The sequence below is a fragment of the Physeter macrocephalus genome, unplaced genomic scaffold, assembly GCF_002837175.3.
Source record: "Physeter macrocephalus isolate SW-GA unplaced genomic scaffold, ASM283717v5 random_293, whole genome shotgun sequence".
Lineage (NCBI taxonomy): Eukaryota > Metazoa > Chordata > Mammalia > Artiodactyla > Physeteridae > Physeter > Physeter macrocephalus.
In genome coordinates, this window is record NW_021145584.1 from 26,471 (window position 1) to 39,144 (window position 12,674).

A 12,674-nucleotide genomic window follows, 5' to 3' on the forward strand; every position below is an offset into this window, starting at 1 on the left:
TTTGCATGGAGCAAAGAAGACCAGAGAGGGTTGGTGCCATTCTGGGAGAGAGAAGGCCCCAGGACTCACTCTCTCAGATGTTCTGAAAATAGTGACATGATTCCCTGTTGTTTACTGTGTGTGAAGACCTGTTGGGGTGGGAGCTTCCCAACTCGAGACTCTCACATGTAGACCTCTGTTATCATAACAACGGGTAATATCTATGTGCAAGGTATGTGCTAAGAACCATACTGTCAACACTCATGATATGGGAACTATAACAACTCCCAAGTTACAAATGAGGAAACTGTGACACAGAGAGGTAAAGTATCCTGCCCCAGGTCACACAGCCAGGATTACAGCCCAGATCTTTCTGACCCTGAAGCCTGGGATCTTAATTTCTAACTCTAACACGAGTGAGAAAGGGATGTCTGCCAAAGGAGAGGGACAGATGAAATACAAGCTATCTCAGGGGAAGGAGAGATGAGAGGTAGAAGGAAAGAATGAGGGATTTGCAAAGGCTTCCTGGAGGAGGAGGCCTTGGAGGTGGGTCATTAAGGACAGGATTGGTCATAGCTTCTTGAGCTTGGCGTCTCAGTCTGGTGCAGGGAATTGGGGACTTCAGTTCAGTTCTACAAACCTTGGACTACTGCATTTTATTTTGTGAGAGCCAAGAAAAAACCTATTAGAACGTTTTAAAGGGGCCCAGGGTCCGGTCAAATTGTTTTTAACTCTTCGGGGGTCAGGACTTCTTTGTGGATCTGAAGAGAGACTCAAATTTTATGCCCCAGAAAACTTTACATAGAGACACATACCCAACAGAAGTAGGGACCATCCACGTACTTTTATTCCTAATTCAAGGAGCACAGTTTAAAATCCCACAAATTCACAAATAACTACATTCAAACATGTTGGATGCTTTCAGAGAGATTCTCAGAACTTGGACAAGCAGAGATTAATTTCTTTTTTTTTTTTTGATGGTTTGCTGAGATTAATTTCTTAATTTCAGAAGGTTAGGATAGATTTATAGAAGAGCTTCCACTAACTGTCTCAACTTAGCACTCCTCAATACTTTCTGCTAGTTACTCGCTAATGATCATTGAAAAACTATGTAGAATGGGCATCATCAGAAAATCTACAAACAACAAATGCTGGAGAGGTTGTGGAGAAAAGGGAACCCTCTTGCACTGTTGGTGGGAATGTAAATTGGTACAGCCACTATGGAGAATAGTATGGAGGTTCCTTAAAAAACTAAAAATAGAACTACCATACAACCCAGCAATCCCACTACTGGGCATATACCCAGAGAAAACCATAATTCAAAAAGAGCAGGGCAGAAATTGAGACACAGATGTAGAGAACAAACGTATGGACACCAAGGGGGGAAAGTGTTGGGGGAGGGGTGGTGGTGGTGTGATGAATTGGGAGATTGGGATTGACATGTATACACTAATATGTATAAAATGGATAACTAATAAGAACCCGCTGTATAAAAAGTAAATAAAATAAAATTCAAAAAAAGGTTTTACAAAAATTTTAACTGTTTATAGAGATATAACTGATGTAAAATAAACGACATGTATTTAAAGCATACCATTTGACATAAGTATACACTTGTGAAACCTGTCCTACAAACTTAGATAATTATTAAGCAGAAAAAGTAAGGTTCTCCCCTCCATGAGTCACATATTCCTGAATGATATTGCTTGTGCTAGAATGAGATAGGTTTTTAGCAATAATTTTATGCCCATTTTTCTTTTTTTCTTGCTGTCAAACAGTGGTGTGCCAAAGCCAGCTTGTACTCGTTCAATTTGGGGAAATTTTGTGGGTAGTTGTAACACATAATGATCACTAAAAATTAAATTATATAAACTTACAGTTAAATGAACTGTATTTACAACAAAGGAAATAAGTACTCACAACTCATCACTTACTAATTATTTCCCTACATTTTACTGTTATCTATGCTCTTGATATTATCTGCAATTATTGTGTCTGTGCGGTAGAAATACTGCTCATCTCTAACCAACTCTGTGTTCAGTGACATCACATTGGTAGCTTGAAATCAGCCCTGAGGGAGTATTTACACCACAGAAATTGGCCAATGGTACAGATTAGCACTACCCCCCTCACCCAACCTATTGTTACACATTTACCAGCACAGGGCTGGCTGTAAGTGCTGAGAAACCTTCTTCAGTTAATGAAGTTGATGGGGACAAAAGGAGTGTTGTTACAGTGATGTGATGACAGATAACTGAAATTGCATAGTGACCTATCATCAAAAATTATTTTTAATGATCTATCTACTGACAACTCGATTAGACCCTCCTTCCATTCTGTGGAAATCAAGGATTGCAAAAACCATCTGACTTGCAAAGGATTTCTTATTCTGACCTGAAATTCATTTATTTTCTCAGTTTATTTCCAAATCCTAAGGAAGAGTATTGAGAAGAGCTGAAAATAATTGCTCACCTTTAAACCTGTAGGGAAAAACATGATCAGGGTTGGAAGCTTGCTTTACTGTCAAGGCTCTCTGCCTCAAAAGGTTTTCATCCTTTGATAATAATTAAGGTAGGGAAGAGGGAAAGTTACTCCCAAGTGTCCACTTTGTGTATGAATTCATAATGTGCCAACAGAGCCCAAATACCCTGGTTCTGAAGCCATGCTTCAGCCTTAGAAAGATAGATATATATGTATTATATGTACATATATCTTTATGTATCTTTATGGTATATATACAGGTGTGTGTGTGTGTATGTGTGTGTGTGCATATATATACACACACAAAATGAAATCAGAAAGAGACAAGTCTAGTCACTTTGGGCACTTTGATTGTCATAGAATACTCCCCCCTAATAATTCCAACAGTACTTGTACTTGGGGCCTCAGAGAATTTTACCAAACCCCTCCCCACCCACACACACACTCACACACACACATACACACTGTAAGGAGGATATTCAGGGGATAAGGAGAACATGAAACTATCTTTTACAAAGGGTGGGAGCAGATCTCAGAATTAGGATAAACTTGTCCACCGGTTCTCAAAGAGATCAAACTTTTTAAGAAGTTCAAAATCTGGAAAACAAATCCCTTAAAACAGAGGTCAGCCACCCTAAGACTAAAAAGTCTGCTCTGCAGCTTGTTTGTGTTCCAGTGCACTAAGAATAGTTTTACATCTTTAAATGGTTGGGGAAAAAAAAAAATCAAAAGAAGAATGCTATCTCGTGACACGTGAAAATTATACGACATTCAAATTTCAGAGTCCATAATAGTGTTTTATCAGGAAACAGCCACTGTTCTTCTTTTAAGTATTAATATTTAAGGCTGCCTTTGAGCAGCAGCGCTAGAGTTTGAGTAATTGTGACAGAGACCATCTGGCTCTCAAAGCCTAAAATATTTAGCTCTTTACAGAAAATGATGACTGACCCCTGCCTTAAAACAACCCGCATTCACTGCCCATTTGGAAAGTCTTCTGTCCCTCAGAGGGCAGCGTACCCGGTTGGAAGGGCGCTGATCTAAATTCACGACCCTGGACAAGTCCTTCCTTTCCGTGGGCCTCAGTTTCCCCAGTTGCCCAGCTGTAAAATGGGGTTAGGCGCAGTGCTCTCCTGTCACCTGCCTAGCAGGGGATCGGGGTTCCGGATTGCCGGAGGCCAGGGATTCGGGTGGACTGAGCGGCCCGGTCCACGGGAAGGGTCACTCGGGTTTCCAGCTGGGCCGGCAGGCGTAGCGCCCCGGAGGCCCAGCTTTCGCTGGGGAATTCCGGGCGGGGTGCGGGCGACGGGGCGGGCCGGGGCGGGGCCGGGGCGGGACCGATCACCGCCTATAAGAGGGAACGCGCGCCAGCCCTGGCCACCAGCCTTCGCGCTCTCTCCGGACAGTGGTACGATGGCCCCCGCCCGCCTGCTCGCGCTGCTGTGGCTCCTCGTGGGCGCCCTTGCCGTCGCCGCCGAGTCGGTGGGTCCTGAGAGATCCCCGGGGGGGCGGACTGGTGCCTCCTTTGTTCCTGGGATCCTGCGATGCGGGGGCAATGGGGAGGGGGATGCGCCGCCCCCAGCTAGACGCAGAGGCCAGGGACACTTAGTTGGAAACTTGGCTCCAGGGTCCCAGGGAGGCTCCGGGGAGAGGGGGGTGGGGGGTTCCCCCGCGCGCCGTGCGTCCCCAGCCTGTTGAGCTTCCCGCCTCCCTCTGGCCTCAGCCCCTCCGCGGGCTCAAGGCTCGGACGTGACTAAGCTGGTGTCACCTCGTTTCCCCACACCCTCTCGCCCCTTCCCTGGTGATCCTGGGGCAGGCTCGGAGCCCTGACGCCCCTTCTCGCCCTCTAGAATCCGGGATGGCCTGGGAGTGAAGGGGGCTGCCTGTACTAGGAATGGGGAGGGGTTTAGGGTTCTGCAGGGCCTTGTTTCACACACCGGGGCAAGGAGTGAGCCCTGACCTCCGTTCTGGCCGCAGCCCTGCCACTGGCCTGTGGCTCCGGGCAAGGCCCTAACCCCTTCTGAGTCTCGATTTTCCCATCGGCACAGAGCGTATGGGGGACTGGGACAGGAGGTGAGCAGTGCTTCTTTAGGGTCCCTACAAAGTTGGGACGCTGATTTTTCAAGGGCAGACTGGAGGGGACGGTTTAGGCTCAGCACTTGGCCAGGAGTCAAGCCTCTGCTCTCCGCCAGAAGAGCGTTTAGCGCTGGGGAAACCTAAAGCTCCCACTGTGGGGTGGGGTGAAGGGGGGCTGGGGGAAGAGAAGGTCTCAGTGAGCCCCGAGGAGCCTCCTTCTCACCGCTTACTGGTCCCTGCTGTAGTTTACAAAGCCTGGGGCCCACCAGAAGCTCCCAGCAGCCAGCTGGGAAGGAGTGAGCCAATCACATCTGGGAAGATGGGGTGCAGGAATTGCTGAGAGGCAATCTGACCCCCGCCCTCCAAAAAAGCCTGGGCTTTGTGCTTCCTTGGTGCCCTTAAACCTTGGTTTTGGGGAGGGCAAGTCCAGTGGCGTTCAATCATTAATGTCAATTCTTTATGGGGCTCCTATTCCTCTGGGATTACTTAGGGGAGCTCGTTGCTGCCTGGCAGGCTTTATCTGAGGTATGGGTGAGACCCTGAGCTATACCCACCCCCGACCCCAGCCCCCCTTCCTCCCCATCCCCACGTACAACTGCAGCCCTGAGTGATGACAGCAAACATTTAGTGCTTATGGTACTGTTCTAATAGCTTTCTAATAGCTGTTGTAATGGCTCTATCAGCTAGTTTAATTCAGCCCTTCTGTTTGAGGTCAACTAACCTGCCCAAGGTCACACAGCTGATAAGAGGCTGAGTCAGATGCAAATGAAGCAGACATGCTTCCAGGTCCCTTTTTTTTCTCTTTTGCACGTATCTTGACGTGTAGTCTGATGCTACTCTGAGTGGCTGCTGTTATGTCTCATCCCTGGGTCACTCTTTAGAATCCATAAAAGAGTTGGGCTGGGCCGGCCACAAGGAATTCTGGAGTAGAAGGAAACCGAGGCCCAGAGTGAGGTGGTGACTTCCCCAAACTAAGAAGGGCAACCTTGCCAAAATGTGAGTGGCTGAGTTAGGACTCGAACCCAAGCCTGCTGCTCCCCGTGCAGTGCCCTAAACTAGGCCCCTGAAGGATGTGTTGGCGTCACAGTTGTGGAGGCATCGAAGGAATGGCATGGCATGTCGCATCGGCCTGGGTGGTGTGGGGAAAAGGGGAAAGACCCCGGTGGTTGAGAGGTAACATGCCAGTCTTGGTTCAGGGGCTGCCAAGCCTGCTGGTGCTTGGGGGGGGCGGGGGAGGAGCAGGCAGCTGTGCCTGGGGGCGCTCAGAAGGATGTGGTTTGGGGGAGGGTATGTGGTGACCCATCAGCTGGAGAAGTGAGCCCTAGGCAGCTGCTTCCTGAGAGAGGTGTCCATCTCTCTTGTCCTGACCTCAGCGCTCCCTTCCTGGCTAATGTTACGAGATCTTCCACTTTGAACTGGGTCACGGGGCTTCCCCCCTTTCCCCTGCACCCTGCTCCCAGCACTTTTCCTCCCAAGGTTGTGGCCAGAAAAATCAGACCTAGTCACAGTTGGATTAGACCACAGAGATGATCCGGTCGACCCTTTTCTTTTTGCAGGCGGAAAAAATTGCGGCCCAGAGAGAAGGGTTTTGGTAATAACAGTTGTCATTTATGGAGTGCTTTCCATATACCAGGTCTGGTGCATTTTATTCTCATAAAACCCCTAGCATGTGGGGATTATATTATGCCCACTTTACAGATGAGGTAAAATGGTACCATCTTGGGGTAGCAGAGAGCTCCCAGGGCATCAGAATATCTGTCCTGTAGTCCCCCTCCAATAATGCTATTGGGGCCACTGCCCAAATTTTAGGTCTAAGCCCAAGGCCTGTCCTCCCCGTGGGTAGTGGCCTCCTTTCCGCCCCCTCAGTGCCACAGGTTTTGGGAAGGGAACCCAGGCTGAGCCAGACTCTTCTCTGTTTGGTGGGGCTTGCCGTCCTAAACCAGTTCTTCCTGTCCAGCTGGAAGCATTCCCCTGATCTGCCTTCCTGCCACTCCCTCCCTGGCCAATTAAAGGCAGCCTTGTTTTGGGAGCTGGACCCCCGCCCCGTGGTATTGCTGCCAGGGGCACAGACGTGGCACCAGTCCCAGTCAGTTCTGGGGAAGTGTCCTCCACGCATCCCGTGTACTTTAGCTAAGAGATGTTTCTGGTCTTCTTGAGAATTCTCTCCTTGATTGCACAGAAGTAGCGGTGGGGACGGAAGCCCAGGGGGTCTAGGACCCTTGAGTGGCCAGAGAGAGTTCTTTGGAATTCTTAGAAGCTCAGAGAGCTACCAAAGGAAAATATGTGGGCCATGCTTTGGAGGGCTCTGTGAGATTGGGTCCCTTTCTCTCTCTGGGTTGACATCCCCCATCTGTAAAATGGAGTTTGAACTGAATAGAGAGCCCCTTCCAGCTCAGATATTCTATTAATAATTAAGTAGCTACTCTTTGAAAGGGTTGTGGAAACCATAAAGACATCTAAGGCATTCCCTCCCTCGAAGAAACTTATGGTTCCTGAGGGCATTAACATACCCCATCAAATTCTGAGCCCTTCCTCCTCCACCCCTCTTCCAGCCCGACACACCCAGGCCAGGAACTCTGCTCTATTCACTTTCAGTGAAATACCTGGCCCGTAGTTAGTACTCAGGAAATGTTTGTATGAATGAACAAATAAACGCATGCGTGTAACTTCATTCTAAAAGGTGCACTGAGGTTATTTATTACTAACATGATTGCCTCCCAGTGATACTGTGAGGTAGGTATTATTATCTCCATTTTTACAGGAAAGTGATGCTCAGAGGAATGTAGGGGCTTGCCGAGGTCAGAACCAGGTCTGTCAGGTAACACAAGGTGTCTGATTGGCAGGTCCTCGGAGAACATTCCAGATGAGGAAATTGGCTGGGTTTGATAGTAGATGCCTTGGGTCCTCCTTCTAAATCTCTGGGTGACCTTGAGCAAACATGCCTTCTGGGTCTCAGTGTCCCCAACTCTGGAATGAGGAGGTTGGACCAAAGCCCTCTAAAGGGTCCTTTCTGGCGGGGGGAGGGGAGCTTTCTTGGCATCCTTGGTTAAGAGACTACGCAAGAAGCAACACTGGGGAGGCGGGTGGTGGAGACATTCAGCTCCTGCCGTCCCCAGCTCCTGGAAACAGAGCTTTTCCAAGTACTTGGAGTGCTGAGCTGGCCTGAATGAGGGGGCAGGAAGCCTGGCCTGGCTCTCCCTCCCCAGGTCCCTCTTGGGAGGAGTTGGCTGCTAGCTGTCCTCAGCCTCCTGGACTCGTGGGTGTGATTTCCAAGTGATGACTTAAAATTGGGGGAAGGGGCTGGACAGGGCTCTGTGAGTCACTGGAGGAGAGTGGTAGCTGGCCTGCCTGAGTCACCCATTTCCTTGCAACCTCTTGGCTAATAGGATGGCTCTGCAGTGGGCATGTTGGCATGGGCTCCAGAGTTTTACCTTGTCCTTTGGGGGCCTTAAATTAGGGATGGTCAACTATCCATGGCCTTGAAAGGACATACAGGAAATAATAGTACTAGGCCCCAGACCTTCACAGCGCCTTGCCTGTGTGTGGCCTTTGACGGAATAGAGTTCAGCCAGTCCTCAAAATTGACCTCTGCAACTGACTTGTGGTTGCCAAGGGGGAAAGGGGCTGGGGAAGGGATGTAGTGGGAGTTTGGGGTTAGCAGAAGCAAACTATTACGCATAGAATGGATAAACAACAACAACTCTATAGCACAGGGAACTATAGTCAATATCCTCTGATAAACCATAATGGAAAAGAGCATAAAAAAGATTGTATATATATGTATAACTGAATCACTTTGCTGTACAGCAGAAATTAACACAACATTGTAAATCAACTGTACTTCAATTTTTTAAAAAAAGTGTACTCAGAGCAAAAAATAATTGACCTCTGCAGAGCAGGTAGCGCTTCCCCCTCCTCCCTTAAAGCAAAACTGAGGCTGCAGTTGGTCTGAGTTTACCGAGCAAAGCTGGTACAGTCCAGATTTGATCCCAGGATTCTGATTTTTCTGACGCTCCCTCTTGCTTCTTGGGATTGGAACATTGATTTGGATTTAGGCAGACCTGACTCCAGAGATGTGAAGCCCCCCTCTTACTAGCTTCATGGCTTGGGACCGGCCACTGGACCGCTTCAAGCCTCTGCTTTCTGGTCTATAAGAAGATGGGGATTGTGGGGAGGCTTGTAGGAGATGACAAGGCCGCGAGTGAAGCTCTTAGGATCCCACCTGGTAGGCAGGAGGCCTTCTTAGTGAAGGTTCCCAGCTCTGCCCAGGCTGCCTTGATGCCAGATGGTCCCTTCCCTTTGAGGATCCCACCCTCAGGGGCCCCAGGAGAGCTCTCTCCCCTCCCCCCAACAGCTGCAAGGTGGGAAGGGAGGAGTCTAGGGTGGGACTGACAGCCCAAATCTCCTATTTGTTTGTCTTAGAAGTTTGTTAATTATCGGATGGGTTGATATTTAAACAAGAACCAGTTCCCAGGAGCCCCACCCCTCCTGCGGGGATCGGTAGGAATCCCCCTGCTGAGCAATTTTCAGCCTGGAGAGAGACGGCTTAAGGGGACCGGACAACCAGGACACTGCGCAGGCCTCAGGGGTTGGCCTCTCATGCTGGAGGAGCCTTGTGCAGTAGGGGGAGGGCCGGTGTTTCCAGTCCAGAGGCCGAGGGAATTGCAAAGAAACGCCCTGGGCTCTGGGGGAGGGAGTGTGATGGTGGACAGAAAAGGTACAGTGTTCTGGAATGCCAGTTTTCATTTGTTTTCACCGGGTGATGCCGAGGGAGAGAGGAAAAGGCTTGTGTCAACAGTTGGGGCCTGATTTAACCCTAAGAGTTCAAGCAACCTGACTTGAGCGGGTTTGTTATTAACTCACTGGTGATCTTTGGGCGTGGTCCCCTCTGGCCCTGTCCCCGGGAGGCTGGGTGACTGGAAAATGGGTACGTTTCACAGTCAGAAAAACCTGAGTTACCATCTCAGCTCTGCTGCTCAGCCAGGGACACGCAGTTAGTTAATAAGTCATTTGGCCCGTGTGAGCCCCAGAGTCCTCCATAAAACACCTGTGTCACTCCGGGGTCGTCATCAGTGTTTGGCAAACTTGTGAAGTTCTGGTTTAAGTTTAGTTTATTATTAGTGGCTAGACAAGGGTTCTTAACCTGGCCAGAGGTTGGCGTGGGGAGGTGGTTGTCTGTGTGCCCGCTGAGAAACATAAACCAGTAGTTATGGTTCTTGGGGTTCAGAACTTTTTATCCCTCTCACAGGGCTCCAGGAGTCCCCAGAAAGATCACTCTGTGATCCTAACAGTTCTTTACAGCTTCAGCCTTCTGTGGTCCCCCCTACCCACCCCTGTGACTCCCCACCTCCCACCCCACGGCCAGGCCCTCCTACTCAGCCCCCTCCCCGCTGCTTTACTGGGCATCCCCCCTCCCCCTCCTTCAGGCTTGGAGCTCGGCTGCCCCAGTTTTCTCTGGCACAGTAGCAGAGGCTGCTAGTCAGGTGACACCTGGGGTAATGGAAAGGGGAGGCAGGGAGAGGCTGGTATGTGTGGAAACAGTGACTTGGTGGGGCCCGGCCGGTCGTGGCCAGGCCTGCGGGGACTCGCTGTACTATGCAACCTCGGGGCATGGGGGCAGTGGTGACCAACGTCTGGGACACTCCTTGCCCTGGGGAAGCCCGGCCAAGAGACGTCTGTGGGACAGACTGACCCGATCTGGAGCTGTGGCTTCCCCAAGTGGCGGGGGAGGCTGGGAAGGGGCAGGAAGCCAGCACCCAGGGCTGATCTAATCGGCCGAGACAAGGCTATATCGACTCTGCTCTAGAGAACACGGGAGGCTTGTTTATACCCCGCCCTCGGATCCAGCAGGGACCTCGGATCCGCTGCCTAGATTACCAGCCCAACTTCAATGCACCTCTGTCTCTGCGGCCCTGAGGGAACCAGCCCCCTCCCGGCTGTCTCCACCGGTAATCGGTAATCGGAGCAGTCCCCAGCTTGGTTACCAGGCCTCCAGACAGAGGAAGGCTTGTCTCTTTGAGAATCGCCTTTCATAGCTGGGGAAATCGAGGCCCAGAGAGAGAATCTCCCACGATCATCCGGGGTGTTAGTGACAAGGATGCCGCATGAGCTTCGGCCAGGGGGATGTCCAGAGGCTCCAGAACTCCCCCCACCCTTCCCCTTCCAGCCTCTATTACTAGCTGGCACCCCTGGGTCCTGGAGCTGCCCTGGATGGGCAGGGGGGATTGGTGAAAAGCTGCTGGCAATGCCAGGCCTGGCTTCTCTCCTGAGCGATTGTGTTCCTAGTAACCCGACCTTGGAGTGGGCAGGGCCGACATTCGAACCCCCATCCCCAGACCTGGCTTAACCCTTCCCATACCAGCGCACCAGGTCCTGGATTGGTGTGTGGTTTCTTCTGGCCTTCTAGATATTTTTTTCATCCCCAAGGTAGGTCAGGAAATACTCTGGGGATACAGGTCCCCAAGTAGGGTTTCAAGTGTCTCTGGTCACTGCCGTTTGCTCTTTTTGGAAAAATGCAGTTGGTCTCTCCTCTGCCTCTGTCTGCTTAGGACAGGTGCTCCAGGCTGTGTGACCTTGCGCAGATCTCTGCCCATCTCTGGGCCTTTCTTCTATCAGGGGGCCTGATTGGTTCTTGAAGAGTCCCTGGTCTCGGAAGCAAAATAAATACAAGTTATAGGGTACGTCCCTGTGCAGTTTGCAAAGCACCTCCCCACCCACCAACCACTTTTCTAGCAATGCAACTGCTTCTACAACTTTTCCCAGGTCTCTCTGACCCTTTGAGCACTGATCCCCTTAGCCAGAAGGAAGGCAGATGGGGATTAATAATAGCTGCTACTCACTGAGCACCTGCTATGTACCAGGCCACGTGTTGGGTCCCTTGCACACCCCAATGCGTTTCACTTAATCCTCATCCTTCAGCAAGGTGCTACTAGCCCTGGTTACAAAAAGAGGAAACTGAGGCTTTAAGATGTGAAATAAATGCCCAGGCTCATATAGTTAGGGAGTGATAGGACTGTGGTTTGCTGGTGGAACTGCCTTTACGGGTCACCACTGTGCTGGTGGACCCTTCCATTGCTGCCAACGTGTAGCGTCCTGATTGTGGTACCCAGGTTTTGCTCATTCTGGGGGGTACGTGACCCTTCAGAAGGAGGATGGGGAGGACCATACCATGTCTGTATCAATGGCCCCTTCTGGGGATCTCCTGCCAGGACCACTGTGCTGGGTTCAGCAGTTAGGGCCCACGGTACTCAGCGTCCCAGCTTCCCCCCAAATTTGGCTTTGCCCAATTGACCTTCTGGTCTCACCCCCGAAAGAAGGGTCGAGTGTGTCCCTGACCCCTGGGGGTGGCTTCCTCCCCTGGGGAAGGGCCAGGTGGGGGAAGGCTGCTTCTCTTTTCTTCCCACCAGTTCACAGTTAAGCAAGCTCTGACCCTGAACTTCTCCCCGGTGTCCCAGCCAAGTTTCTGTTCTTTTGTTTAAGCAATATCACTTTTACCTTTGTTTACTCCCTGACCAGGGGAAGGGGTGCCCTGGAGCCCTGGCCTGGAATGCGTATGCTCTGGGCTGTGGCACTGGGGTGGAGAGGTAAATTGTGGGTGGCAGTGAGAAGTCTGGTTGTGGCTAAGACATGGTCTTGAGAAAGACCTAGGTTTGAATGCCAGCTCTGTGACTTTACGTGAATGACTCAACTGCGGCTCTCTTTCCGGCAACATGGGTAGAGCACCTTACAAGGCTGTCGTGCGAATAAAAAGAGCTCATACGGAGAAAAACCCAGCTGGGTGCCCAGCATGTCGTGGATACTAGTGCCTGGCCCCATGATTTTCCTGGGTGACTGAAGCTGTAGGACTTTGCAGTAGGGTTGGTGACTTTTCCGAGCTTCATGCCAATTGCCTAAGGACTGGATGTGGGTTATATCTGGAGTGACAGCTGCTGCCCGTGGATTTGCTGAGACCTTTAGGGGCAGCCCAGACCCTAGAAGTGGGAAAGGGAGACAAGTCCAGCCCAGGAGCACAGAGATCTAGGTTCTTTTTTTTTTTTAATTTTTTAATTTTTATTTATTTTTTATGCAGCAGGTTCTTATTAGTTATCCGTTTTATACATATGAGTGTATACATGTCAATCCCAGTCTCCCAATTCATCCCC

General features: G+C 50.4%; 1 protein-coding gene across 1 annotated transcript in view; it reads left to right on the forward strand.

The window, feature by feature from the left end:
• The first annotated feature begins 3,839 nt into the window (after nt 1-3,839).
• Nucleotides 3,840-12,674, forward strand: part of SDC4 (syndecan 4) — an 18,901-nt gene continuing 10,066 nt past the window's right edge. Inside the window, exon 1 of the mRNA XM_007115479.2 lies at nt 3,840-3,939. Coding sequence (XP_007115541.1) covers nt 3,871-3,939 — 69 coding nt within the window. The 5' untranslated portion in view covers nt 3,840-3,870. The remainder of the gene's footprint in view (nt 3,940-12,674) is intronic.